The sequence below is a fragment of the Octopus bimaculoides genome, chromosome 3 (genome assembly GCF_046866305.1).
Source record: "Octopus bimaculoides isolate indiv1 chromosome 3, ASM4686630v1, whole genome shotgun sequence".
NCBI classification, from domain to species: domain Eukaryota; kingdom Metazoa; phylum Mollusca; class Cephalopoda; order Octopoda; family Octopodidae; genus Octopus; species Octopus bimaculoides.
This window is the reverse complement of record NC_142930.1, coordinates 146,223,309-146,238,443: the sequence shown is the minus strand read 5'-3', so window position 1 is coordinate 146,238,443 and position 15,135 is coordinate 146,223,309. Positions and strand designations below refer to the sequence as shown.

The 15,135-nt window shown below is 37.8% G+C and overlaps 1 protein-coding gene across 1 annotated transcript in view; it reads right to left on the bottom strand.

Annotated features, from left to right (window-relative positions):
• LOC106877835 (DNA polymerase subunit gamma-1-like) overlaps positions 1–14,834 on the bottom strand; it is a 43,513-nt gene extending 28,679 nt beyond the window's left edge. The window contains exons 1-3 of the mRNA XM_089349770.1: positions 14,288–14,834; positions 8,532–9,100; positions 2,280–2,475 (exon numbers count right to left, since the gene is read on the bottom strand). Of these exons, the coding sequence (XP_089205896.1) occupies positions 2,280–2,475; positions 8,532–9,097 (762 nt within the window). The 5' untranslated portion in view covers positions 9,098–9,100; positions 14,288–14,834. The remainder of the gene's footprint in view (positions 1–2,279; positions 2,476–8,531; positions 9,101–14,287) is intronic.
• Positions 14,835–15,135: the final 301 nt, after the last annotated feature.

The window sequence follows — 15,135 nt, the reverse complement described above, 5'->3', positions numbered from 1 at the left end:
CCAGAGGCTTCTAAAACAATTTGCCAAAGTTCATCCCATATTAATAATTTATCCCACAAACCATTTTTATAACCTTAAAGGATAGAACCACAGAATGTTCAACTAAATTATCATTACTAATATAGCAACAAAAATAAAAACAGAAAAGAAACAATAAACTCCCATAGTGTGCAGTATAATTTTAGAAAAACAGTCAGTTAGTATATTAGATACAAAAAAAGGTACAACTACAGAATTATATTCTTTTACTTTTTTTAGTCACTGGACTGCAGCCATGCTGGGGCACTACCTTGAATGACTTTAATTGAACAAATCAACCCCAGTTCTTATTTAAACCGTTAACATTTAAACCGGTTATATCTGGCCCAAATGTTCTACTTGTTTCCTGTTAAAACTGACCAGATTCAACTTCTCACATTTGCCTTACAATATCAGTCTACAAAATAAGTAATCATATCGTTGAAATCTCAAAGTTATGAGATAGTGCATGATTAATTCAAAACAATGTGAATAAATAAACATTACATTTGATACAGTAACCTACATGTTAAAGTACTTATTCTGTTGGTCTTTTTTGCCAAGCTGCTAAGTTACAGGAATGTAAACAAACCAACACTGGAGACAAATACAAAGCAATATCTGTATACCAATAGTTTCTGGGTTATTTCCCTTCATCAGCACAATAACTGCTTGGGTAGAGATGGCAACACTAGACTCTTGTTCAAGATATTACTTTACAAAATGATACACAGTCACTGAACTCGTAAATAGAAAAATGACTATTTCTAAATCTCTGAATGAGAAACATTCAGTAACAGTATTCTAGAGTAAAGATTATTTGCCAACATAATGTGGCAGTCCTGATTAGGACAAATGTTACTGTTATTTAGCCCCAGGAAACATCATCCCCAGCTAGCTCCCGATGCATTATCTGTGTCCTTATATTTTCGAACAAGGGAGCTTAGTGTCCCCACTCAGCTCAAAACAATATCTGGGAAATAACCCAGAAACCATTGGTACACAGATATTGCTTTGAGCTGAGTGGAGACACTAAGTTCCCTTGTTCGGAAATATAAGGATGCAGATAGTGTGTCGATAACCAGCTGGAGACGATGTTTCTTGAGGTTAAATAACAGTAACATTTGTCCTAATCAGGACTGCTACATTATGTTGGCAAATAGTCTTTACTCTAGAATACTGTTACTGAATGTCCCTCATTCAGAGATTTAGAAATAATAATTTTTCTATTTATGAGATCAGTGACTGTGTATCACTTTGCAAAGTATATATTTTGAACAAGAGTCTAGTGTCACCATCTCTAGCCAAGCAGAGACGATGGGCTTCTTCAATTTCTATCTACCAAATCTATTCACATGGTCAGCTAGGGGCTGTGGTAGAAGACACTTGCCAAAGATGCCATGCAGCAGTTGGACTGACCCCAAGACCATGAAGGTGCAGGCATGGCTGTGTGGTTGCTTCCCAACCACACAGCCTACTAAAAGACAGAAAGAAAGAACCCAAGACCCATTTGTTACCTTTAGATTGGAGAACCGGTCCAAAGCTTGCAACAGGATAGACTCCATTAAAGGCATCCAAGAACAATTAGTAGTGTTAACTAGGGTGATTCATCAAATCTATAAGTCTCTCACCCTACAAATACTCTCTAGCTGTTAGGCGTCCACACAGTTTCTGTTTATTATCTGTCAAACTTCACTCGCAAAATGTATATCAGTGTGAAGCTATTCTTTTACTTGTTTCAGTCATTTGACTGCAGCCATGCTGGAGCAACACCTTAAAGGGTTTTTTAGTTGAAGAAATTGACCCCAGGATTTATTCTTTTTTAAGCTTAGTACTTACTCTATCCATCTGCTTTGCTGAACTGCTAAGTTACAGTATAGAAACACCCCAACATTGGTTGTCAAGCAATGATGGGGGAACAAACACACACACATTTATATATATATGATAGGCTTTTTTCAGTTTCTGCCTATCAAATCTACTCACAAGGCTTTGGTCGGCCCGAGGCTATAGTAGAAGACACATGCTCAAGGTGCCAAGCAGTGCAACAGAACCCAGAACCATGTGGTTGGAAAGCAAGTTTCTTACCACACAGCCACAAAATCACCCATGTTGCAGCATAGTGTCCCATATAGCTATGGAACAAAGTTCTTAACTACATGGCCATACTTGTGCCAAAACAATATGCAAAATTATATCTACTGAAAAATAAAAGTGAACAAAAATAAATGTTGAAACTCAAGATTCTTTTTCTCTTTTACCTTGATATAATATTGCTCTTTGACAAAAGAACGGTCAAAGCCAACATTGTGACCAACTATAATTCTTTTCTTCAGCATATTTTGTTTCATACTTTTCTGTGAACTTTTTGACTCCAAAGGAATTAAGTCTTCCATCTGTGGTTGGGGACTCCATTTAAATTTATCTTCAATTAAATAACCACTGCACCAAGAATACCTGTAAAAATATATCAAGTAATGAGTGCGTGTTTTGAAGATATCATATTGACTTGTAGATGATCAGGAAAGATGTGTAAACAATTGAATCAAGATCTATTTTACTGGCATCTATTTTATTGATCTCACCAAAGAATGAAGTTCTAAACTGACCTTAGCAGGATTCAAACTCAGAATACAGAAATCCAACATCTAGTCCCCTATCATGTCATCTCTTTTCAAGGTTTCATCATCATCATTATCATCCTCGTTTAACGTCTGCTTTCCATGCTAGCATGGGTTGGACGATTTGACTGAAGACTGGTGAACCAGATGGCTACACCAGGCTCCAATCTGATTTGGCAGTTTCTACAGCTGGATGCCCTTCCTAACACCAACCACTCCGAGAGTGTAGTGGGTGCTTTTTACGTGCCACCGGCACAAAGGCCAGTCAGGCAGTACTGACAACGGCCACGCTCAAAATGGTGTATTTTATGTGCCACCCGCACAAGAGCCAGTCCAGGGGCACTGGCAACGATCTCGCTCGAAAGTCCTTACACATGCCGCGGGCACAAGTGCCAGAAAGGTGACGCTGGGCACAGGTGCCATCACAATTTCGCTAAAACAGTTGCAGGAATGGTTATCACTTTGAAGTAAATTGAAATGATTGTCTCTACTAATGAAGAATTTTCACATTGTAGCATTTATCTTCTATCTTTTACTTGTTTCAGTCACTAAACTGCAGCTATGGTGGGGCACTGCCTTGAAGAATTTTTAGTCAAACAAATCGACACCCTGTGTTTATTTATTTTTTAAACCTGGTACTTAATTTATTGGCATATTCTGCTGACCTGCTAAGTTATGGGGATGTAAATGAACCAACACAGGCTGTTAAGCAGTGGTGACACACACACACACAGACATATAAATATATGACTGGCTTTCCTCAGCTTCCATCCACTAAATCCACTCACAAGGTCGGCCCAAAGCTACAGTTGAAGACAACTGCCCAAAGTGCCAAGCAGTGGGACTGAACTCAGAACCATGTGGTTGGGAAGCAAACGTCTTACCACACAGCCACACCTACATAAAAAAATCTGTTTTTATCCCAAGACCAAACTAGAGCTATAAGAATATTTGGCAGGGAATTAACAGCTATTATTTATATGATGGGATTCTTTCAGTTTCCATCTATCAAATCTACCCACAAGGTTTTGGTCAACCTGGAGTTACTGTAGAACACACTTGCCCAAAGTGCTCTGCAGCAGGATTGAACCTGAAACCATTGGTCAGGAAGCAAATTTCTTAAACCACACAACCATTTTACATGGAAGTAAATGGACTACTCAAGAATTTGAAAGTGAATTAGTTTGTGAAAGAAAGAATTATGAATCTCATCATCATTGTCATTTAGTATAGCTGGATGCCCTTCCTAATGCCAACCACTCCAAAAGTGTAATGGGTGCTTTTTACATGCCAGTTACATGACACTGGCATTAGCTGGCTTAATGAGTCTTCTCAACCATGGTGTATTGCCAACAGTCTCAATCACTTGTCATCACCTCCATGAGGCCCAACGTTCAAAGGGTGCCTTTTACATGCCACCGGCACAGGTGCTAGTTATGTGACCAGGAATCAGCTAGGACTACAATTTCACTTGGCTTGACAGGTCTTCTCAAGCTCAGCATAACACCAAAGGTCTCGATCACTTGCCATTGCCTCGTTGAGGCTCAGCATTCAAAGATCATGCTTCTCCACCTCATCTTATGTCTTCCTGGGTCTTCCTCTCACACGGCTTCCTTTCACAGTTAGAGATCAGCACTTCTTTACACAGCTGTCCTCATCCATCATTGTGTACAATATGATATGAATGGTGAGAAAGACCGAAGAAATTTAGCAAAATAAAATTAACAAATGTAACAAGGAAGTGAAATTTATGACACAACGTTTGTGACATCTGAATCCTTTCTAATGGCTTTAGTGACATAAATAAAGTAAAACAGCTGCAGCCAGTAATTAACAGTAGATTATAGTGTCATCTCAGAGGTGTAACCTTTACTTTATAGTGACTACATATAACTGGACAATATTGAAACAGTAGAGGTATTATCGTTATTATTATTATATTTATGCTGAACAGCGGCTGTTGCATGTGAGATGGATCCACTTTCAACCAAGTCCATAGTGATGATTGCACCACTTTGCTTTCTAATTTGCTTTCCATTCTTTCTAGGTTGATAGAACAAGTACCAGTCAAACACTGGGGTCAATGTAATCAGTCTTTGTGCCTCTAGTAGAAAGGATTACTATTAAGGCCATGAATTGACAGAATCATTAGCACACCAGATAGAATGTTCAGGGCATTTTGCTCATCTTTATGCTCCATGTTCAAATTCTGCCAGGGTCCACTTTGCCATTCATCCTTTCGGGATTGATAAAATAAGTACCAGTTGAGTACTGGGGTCAATGCAATCAACTTCCTTTTAAAATTATACTAAACTTAAAATCATTACTAATCTATGTTATTTCCCAATTCCATAAGAGATGTTGTACAACTCTAAACTGGCCAATCAGCTTCACCGTTGGTCCCTATGAAGCAGTTCCACTAAATATAATAGTGCAGCTGACAAGTTCCAAATACATTTTATAAATTAACAATGAGCTAGTAGAATACTCAGTGCTTAGTACTGGATCTAGTCTTATTCAACATAGACATTCATCAACTCAACTCAACCTAGCTTGGTAGCCTTCATTTCAATGTCTATCATCATCATCATCGTTTAATGTCCGCTTTCCATGATAGCATGGGTTGGACGATTTGACTGAGGACTAGCAAGCCAAAAGGCTGCACCAGGCTCCAATCTGATCTGGCAGAGTTTCTACAGCTGGATGCCCTTCCTAACACCAACCACTCCGAGAGTGTAGTGGGTGCTTTTATGTGCACCGGTACGAGGGCCAGTCACACGGTACTGGCAACGGCTACGCTCAAAAAGGTGTTTTTTTCGTGCCACCTGCATTCGAGCCAGTCCAGCGGCACTGGCAACAACCTCGCTCGAATGATTTTCTAACGTGCCACCAGCAGAAGTGCTAGAAGGCAACTCTGGTAATGATCACACTCAAATGGTGCTATTTATGGGCCACTAGCTCGGAAGCCAGACAGCTGCTCTGGCAATGGACACGCTTGGACAGTGCTGTTAGTGCTCCACTGGCGCAGGTGCCAGTCATCGAGTATGGTTCAATTACGATTTCACTTTAGATTACTATTAAATTCACAGTGCATTCCACATTTTTTTTCCAGTATATTAAACTTAGAACAGCTCTATCAGCCAATAACAACAAAAATATAAATGAATAATCAAAACCAAAAAACCCCAAAAGGTAGAAATAATTCTTCTACCTAATTACCACCTAATAATCATTGATGAAACCAGCTATCATGATGTTAGGGACATGATTATTATCATCATCATTTTAATAAACTTTTGCAAGCTCACATGGGTCCAATGGAATTTGTTCAAGCAGATTTTCTATAGACAGATGCTCTTCCTGTCGTCAGCCCTCACCTGTTTCCAAATAAGCTAATGTTTCCCCTGACCAAACATGCTTTCACAGAAGATTGGAAACAAAAGCACACTGCTGGCCTGATGGTGACATTCACAACTATCATGCAATGTATCTAAAGGAGACAATAACATACACGTACAATGAGTTTCTTTCAGTTTCCGTCAACCAAATCCACTCACAAGGCTTTAGCTGACACAGAGCCATTGCAGAAATATTGGTCCAATACAGTTTTTTTTCTATGACCCACACCCACAAAAAAGGCTTCATTAATTTTTCCCATCAAAACAAAATATCATATTTGAAGAAGGAAAGTCAATTTTCTCATAACTAATTCACGTTGATGGCACCTGTGCCCAGTGTCGCCTACCTGGCACTTGTGCCGGTGGCACGTGTAAAGACATTCGAGCGAGATCGTTGCCACTGGTTCCTGTGCAGGTGGCATGTAAAAAACACCATTTTGAGCATGGCTGTTGCCAGTACCACCTGACTGGCCTTCATGCCGGTGGCATGTAAAAGCACCCACTACACTCTCGGAGTGGTTGGCGTTAGGAAGGGCATCCAGCTGTAGAAACATTGCCAGATTGGATTGGAGCCTGGTGTAGCCATCTGGTTCGCCAGTCCTCAGTCAAATCGTCCAACCCATGCTAGCATGGAAAGCGAAACGATGATGATGATGATGATAAACTTAAATTCTATACAGCATTGTGAACAAACAAAGCAAACACGAAAATTGCAGCAAAGCCACATGATAGTGGTGTCAGATGTGACAAGCAGACCGTCATATAACTTGTTTTATTCTTCTCTTCCATTTATTTTGACATGCACATTGCATTTTTACTCTTCTCTTCCATTTTACAAATTCAGTGTGCACAGATGCATTGTGTGTTCATACTTCGCTTTCTGGTTCCTACTCAAAACTTTACATATCACAACCATATCATGAACCTGTGTTTGTGAGGAGTGCTTCATGGTCCAATGGTGGCAAAAAAACCCCAAAAAAACTTTTGACTCATCATTTTAATATCCACTTTTCTGTGCTTGCATGGGTCAGACAGAGTGAGTTTATTGAGGCATATTTTCTACAGCTGGGTGCCCTTCCTGTCATTAACCCTTACCCATTTCCAAGCAAGGTAATATTTCCCCTGTAGCTAGACAGGAAAAAAACAAGTTTTTGCAGAATAGTGTAAATGAATGACATTCATTCACAACAATCATGCTATGTCAAGATAATGAGACACAAACATACCCATACACCCCATCTCAAATACTCCCCCCCCCCCCACTCACTCACACTTAGTAGTATGGGTATTTTCCTTTCCTTTTCCTCTCTATCTTGCAAGTCACTTGGCAACCTCACTAATGTGAGTGGAATACTGTAAAGAGGTTGGTATTAGGAAGAACATCCAGCCATAGAAACCATGCCAAAGCTGACACTGGAGCTTGGCATTGCCTAGTAACTCACTGGATCTTGTCAAACTGCCTATTATGGAAAAACAGACATTAAATGGTAATGATGATGATTATGTATGTATGTATGTATACATATGACAGGCTTCTTTCAGTTTCCATCACCCAAATACACTCACAGGGCTTTGGTTGACTTGTGGCTATAATAGAAAACATTTGTCAAAGATGCCAAATGTAATGAGGACACAGTTCTTGATCATACTCTGTTACAAATTAAATCTTTATATGTAGATTGATAAAATTCTTGGTATGCTTAGTATAAGGAGGTCAGTTTTAAGAGTGAATGGAGGTGCTAAACTAGGAAATGGATTAAGTTCCTCAACCCAAAAATAAGTGCAGACCAGCCGGTGGCCTTTAGCAGTTTCTGTTTACCTAATTTCATTCAGAAAGCTTGGATTGATCTGAAACTAGGACAGAAAACATTTCCCCATGGTGCTGCAAAATGAGATTGAATACTGAACTACTAGACTGCAAGCAGAGTTTATAACCATTTGAGCATGCATATACCTATCTGTATTGTGTCTTGGAACCACACATAGTCTGACAAACATACCAGTGGGTTTGTTATAGGTTTCTTCATTGTTAATTTAGAAAAAGTGGAGGCACAATGGCCCAGTGGTTAGGGTAGCAGACTCGCGGTCATAGGATCGCTGTTTCGATTCCCAGACTGGGCGTTGTGAGTGTTTATTGAGCGAAAACACCTAAAGCTCCACGAGGCTCCGGCAGGGGATGGTGGCGAACCCTGCTGTACTCTTCCACCACAACTTTCTCTCACTCTTACTTCCTCTTTCTGTTGTGCCTGTAATTCAAAGGGTGAGCCTTGTCGCTCTGTGTCACGCTGAATATCTCCGAGAACTACGTTAAGGGTACACATGTCTGTGGAGTGCTCAGCCACTTGCACGTTAATTTCACGAGCAGGCTGTTCCGTTGATTGGATCAACTGGAACCCTCGACGTCGTAAGCGACGGAGTGCCAACAACAACAATTTAGAAGAAAGAACATTAGTATAAATAAAAATTAAGTAAAAAAAAAAAAATCTATACAAACCAATATTTGGTGCCTGCTGCTGTTGCAAGAGTTGGGAAGCCGCCATCATTCATCAAACACTCAATATCAAATACTAAAGCTTCTTCGTCAGGATAATCAATACTTGTAGCTGTACCGGTTGCGTCATATCTTGTCCAACCTTTATGAAAGCACCACTCATTTGGTTGTGGAGGTAAAGTAGTATTTTTTAGTCGATTAAGGAATTCAACATAATCCGATATTTGTCTCTGAGCAATGTTACGGAAGTGTTCATCAATATCACTTCCTTGTAATTTTGGAAGCTTGAAGCTAACATCTGGTATTACAGTTGGCGTACCATGCAGTAGGTTGTGTCTTCTGAGGTGTTCAAGAGAGAGATTAACTTTTTCCTGATCAACTGGTGTCCTTTCAGGAAATATTTGCTGGTGAAGATTTTCTGATAACATCTGGATTCTAATTGCACTCATGCAGGGCTGAGTACTTTCAGAACTTCGTCGAGCAATGGTCTTGTGTAAATACCTTCTTTGGCACCATCTTAGGCCACTGGTATATAATACCCTCCATTGACTCATTATTTTCCTTTTCATCAACTAAAACAGACAATACCTTCTTTTAATAAGACATAAGGTTAATTTTGTATGATGGTGAGGGAGGGGTTAAAAGGTATTGTTGATTAAATTAGTCTGTTACAGTTTACTATAAATATACGCAGCTGGTATTTATTGTGTTGCTACGAAGAGTTTCATGTTATTACATGTTTTGTTATGCAACAAAGGCTATTATTAATTGAAGGCTTTGGAAATTTTGAAAATAAGTCAAGATTCTGATTTTAGGACATGAAGCACTAAGTAGATATACAAGAAGTACCAGTTACATACGGTACAATGGAAATTATATATTTTCTTCCATTTGAGATGCAAAGAATATACATAAATATATGTGTGCGTGTATATATACATATATGTGTGTATGATTTTTTACAAGAATACACATGAACTTTAACAAGAAAAAGGTCGACAGTGACTTCAAAGTTTCAGTTAGCTTGTCTTCATCAGGTTATCTGAAGGCAAGCAAGCAATTACTTCAAAGTCACTGCAACCAAAACATAAATATATGTTTATATTTAAAGCTGTAAAAACAGCAGACAATGATTGGATTTTTACTACACTCTGAGTGGTTGGCATTAGGAAGGGCATCCAGCTGTAGAAACTCTGCTAAATTTAGATTGGAGCCTGGTGTTGCCATCCGGTTTCACCAGTCCTCAGTCAAGTCGTCCAACCCATGCTAGCATGGAAAGCGGACGTTAAACGATGATGATGATGATCCAATCTTTGTCTGTTGTTACTTACAGCTTTACTTATCAATGCTTCCAAAGTTTATATATATATATATGTGTGTGTGTGTGTGTGTGTATATTTGATTAATGAGGGAGACAGAAGATGGAAGATACAAGAAAGTTTATTGATCACTACAATTGTTTTGACCCATCTAGCATTGATCCCTCACATGATATCATGTTTAAGAGTATTCGATGCAGATGTGTTTCCTCAGGTGATTACAAGCTGTATTTTATTAAAATAACATCTGTTCTACAAGATTTCTTCTTGGTATTTGTATATAAAAGCAGCAAATTAAGAGATCATCATCATCGTTTAATGTCCGCTTTCCATGCTAGAATGGGTTGGACGATTTGACTGAGGACTGGTGAACCAGATGGCTATACCAGGCTCCAGTCTGATTTGGCAGAGTTTCTACAGCTGGATGCCCTTCCTAACACCAACTACTCCAAGAGTGTAGTGAATACAGCTTCATTATCCTAGAAGATCAATAACAAACATCAGATGCAAAAAGAAACAAATACACAATACAGCGCAAAAAGTATGAGATATAACCATTAGTAGATGTGGATGTAGATGTTTAGTATCTGACCCATGCTAGAGGGGCTGAAACATTTGTAGTAATCAATAAACTTTCTTGTATCTTCCTTCATCACTGATTCCACACCTCCATACTTTAAATGACTAAACATGAACTGCTTTTGGATCTTACATACCAATGTACAGGAAACTTTTTTTACCACTTCTATACACCATTTTCCTCGGATAATGGAACTCCAACTACAATATCTTTATATATCTTATTTCTACTTTCATTCTCTTATTTCCCCTCTATATTCCCTATCTCCTCCTTTTCCATAATAATTCAAACTCAGATATTTTCTCACACTGTCTCTGATGAAGGAATATCCATAATATTCCAGAAACAGCTGTAAGACTATTTCATTATAAATGTCCTGAAAGCTCCTCACAGCCTTGGCTTTGTTATCTCATTCTGCATAATATATATATATATATATGCATGCTAATAGAAGACCCACATTAAACTCCTCACTCGTATCATTATCAAACCAAAAATTTTAACTACAGTCTGTCCACAGCACTTACTTAGTGTTACCAGACACTCTTTGGATCTTCTAGACACCAATACCTCTCATATATATATACATATATATGCTTCCCCAACCATCGCTTGACAACCAGTGTTGGTGTTTTTACATCCCCATAACTTAGCAGTACTAGGCTTACAAAGAATAAGTCCTGGGATTGATTTGTTCAACTAAAGGCAGTGCTCCAGCATGGCTGCAGTCAGCTGACTGAAACAAATATATATATATATATATATATATATTGATGTCCTAAGAATTTAATCAATATTTGAGAGAAGGTGAAAATTCTTTCTTAGATTATTGGCTCTCAAGGCACATCACATAAAGCTACAAAGAATAGCATGTAAATATTGGGTTGAAGAATCCTTTTGAATAGATAAGTTAAAAGCTGCCTGTGGGACTCAAACCCACATTTCCTGTAGACAGGTGTTCAATCAATAGACCAAAGCAACCCTTCGAATTTCTTCATTATAGAGTCCCAAGGGCAGCCTTTGACTTCTATATAAAAGGGTTTTGCAACCCAATATTAACATGCTATTATTTATAGTTTTATGTGATGTGCCTTGAGAACCAATGTCTCCAAAAAAATGGAAAAAGCACTGGATACTGCGATCTTAGATACATTATTTTTTATATGAAAAGCGCGATGGTTACAGTTGGAACAACAGCAACAAAAGAAAAGTTTGGTAAATTTTCAGAGTAACACCCGCACTAAGAAAAAAAAAAAAAAAACTCGCATTATTTGTGTGGAATCAAGTACCCTGACCTCCTAATATGCTGCAAATCCCTTATTTTGGTTCGGAAGGGGGAGACCCCCTCCAGGAATCATTGGAAATTTTTCTTTTTTCGTTGAATGAATTCCTATGACATCCTAATATGCTACAAAACCCTTTTTGGGGTCCGAAAAACGGAGTGGAGCGAGGTGGAAGCCTCGGAAATTTCACCCACCCCCACTCCATTGATCTTTTCACCTGCACGATTTTCACTAAGGAAAAAAATTTCCAATGAATCTGGGGTGGATTTCCCTAACCCTGAAAAAATCAATGGGGTGGGGTGGGTGAAATTTCCGAGGCTTCCACCTCACCCCATGCCGTTTTTCAGACCCCCCCCAAAAAAGTTTTGTAGCATATTAGGATGTCACAGGAATTCATTCAACGAAAACAAGATTTCCTATGAATTCGGGAAGAGTGGGGCGCTCCCCTTCGCCCCACTCCTCTTTTTCCAAACCAAAATAAGGGATTTGCAGCATATTAGGAAATCAAGGTACTTGATTTCACACAAAAGTTTTACATTAGCTTATTGTATGTTGTTTTTCTTATTTATTAATGCTTTCGGCTTCGTTTGATCTTCGAAATATTTAGTAAAGTAACCAAATTATTTCAATGAAATTACCTATTTAATAAAAACGTGCTATAATAAAATATTAAACAATAAACCAAACGAGTTCCACTCCCGTGTTTACATGAACTTGAATGTGTCCGTCCATATATTTTCAAAAATATATTCTTGAAATGAATTAAACTACGATGTATTTCATGTTATTTAGCCTAATGATTCCTATCACTTTGATAAAATAATAGAACAGCTGTTACTATTTTAAGGAACTAAAACAGGCTTCGTTTTGAAGTTTAGAAGCAACTGATATACAATATACAGTACCTTCGGAGTTTCGCATAACTACCAGTGAAATTTCGAAGTCACTAACGGTGAAACTATTAATAACATTTGAAGCTACACTTGTGAATCCCTTTTTCAGTTAACGCTCAGGTTTTTCTTTTTAATTTTTGCATTTTTAAAAGTTAATACATTTGAGTAAACAGGTGCAAAAAAGTAACACTCGAATATCAAAGGCAGAGTAAAATACTTTATAGTAACTGAAAAAAACTTCACAAACTGTTACTCAATTATTATACATTATTGTATTATTCTGAATTCTCACGACTGATTACGTGAAACTCAGTAACAATTTGCGAAGTTTTGTCAATGTATATCCGAATAAGAAGCACATTTTTATGCAGGGCTGGGACGTATGCGGCCCGCTTAATACTTTCTTGAAATTCGTTCCCTGAGGAATTTCAACCATGTTTCGTGGTCTGCTACCACAACAGCTCCTTTATAGGATCCAGTTAGCTCAAGACATCATCAGGAGGAACCACGTCCGGTTTCGGCCCCTACTCCTCTACCGTTTTGACGTGGCGGGGCCCCTCCTTTCGGAGGTGTCTTCAGCTCTGGTGTTGGGTGTATGTCTTCTTTCTTCTATTCCCTGGCCTCTTCAATGCAGCATCAACGAAACATTGGCTATCAAGACAGATACTACCGTTTTTGCAACGATAATGTTTTACGTTGAATCAGCGATCATTCATTCATTATTGTAATAATATCATGCGAAAGCAAAATGCTTACAATTCTGTCAGCAGTGATTATTTGACTTTCTGTGATTAAAGTGACCAGGCCTGCTCATAACTATAGAGCATTGAAAAGCAATAAAGTTAAAGCCTGGTCGTAGAGTAACCAATGGTTTCGCATCCACGAAGGCCGCAGCTTTGTGGACAGCTCATCAGACTCTATACCTTTCGCGTTACTGCTTTTTCAAAATATTGCACTTTTAATTAGTCTGATGAGCTGTCCACAAAGCTGCAGCTTTCGTGGATACGAAACCATTGGTCACTCTATGATCAGACTTTAACATCTTGCAACACAAATTCATGAACATTATATATAAATATATATATTATATATATAATCTCAAAACTAAATAGAAACCGGATTGTGTCTGCACAGACGAACAATAACAAAGGATGTCTTTACTTCTGAGAAGAGTGTATTGTCTGTGTGTGTGATGTATGTAGATAATACGAAAGGAGATGGATATTTAATTCAGTTAAGCATAACAACAGTAGGATGCTTTGGTTGTCAGTAATTAAAAGTGAAATGTTTTGATAAAGCAGTAACGCGAAACTTATCGTAAACAACTGTTGCAAAAAAAAAAAGGGAAAGGAAAAAAAAAAAACAGTTCTTCTACTGTTGTGTTGTATTTATATAATTGCAATTTTTACAAGTCATTCATAGCATAGTTAATATATCTACATATTTAAAACACACGTGTTACCGGCGTAACTTGTAAGCAACGCTGTCGGTATATCTTGTGTTATTCCTTTTAATACTTCAGACACTTCATTATGAATGACATTCAAAACAGCGGGAAAATATTGCAGCGAATTCAAAGTATAGTCCTATAGAATTAAAGCAACAGAAATTTATTACTTATTATTAATAGGAATTGTGAGCAACAAAATGTTACGTAAAATATAATTTTTTTTTTTAAACTTACGATGAAGTTGATAGGCAGGATAGTCGATGTTCACAACTTATATACAAGGTGAGTGTATGTGTGTGCATACACATGGTAAATACCGATTAAATGGGCGGACCAATCAGAGGGATTCTGGGCAACTGTTCGGACTGCTAGAAATAGCAGCCAAATCTCCCTCAAATTGCTACGATAGTTTTAAATAAAGCGGATTCATTGATCAATATAGTGCATACTTATAAATGAATAAATAAATAAAAGGGGTTGTGCACGTTTGGAATGCTTTTGATCATGAATCTCGATCAGGATTAACCAATGGCAACAACTGATATTTATGATGGAAGAAAAGAACGGAGAAATCAAGAAGGTGAATTTTGATGCTAAAGTTTGTTATAGACTGACGAATTTAACAGGCCATTAACGTTTTTTTAAAAATCCTTTGTTTAATTTTTTCGTAAATCATTAACAGTAAGGATAATTGATAAAAACTACTGCATTCGAATTGTTGCTGTTGTTTAGCCTAAGTCATGAGCAGAACCATGGTTAACTGCGTTCCAAGAACTACAGCATGTCTTTCCTTCTGTTTATTAAATTTATTTATTCATTCATTCATTAAGATAGTACAATGTGGCTTAAATTAATTTGATTACTATTTCGTATTTTTCATGGTATTTTGCTTAAGGGAGGCAGAAGAGGTAAAAAAAAACTCGAGATAGAAAAATTACCGAAACTCTGTTAGAAATATTGGTACCAGGTACGAAGAAATAATCTATTATATGAAACCTGGAACTGTAGAACAGAGTATATAAATAACTAATTGTAACATTTACACCTTGCCCTGAAAACATTAAAGCAAAAAAAAAAAAAAG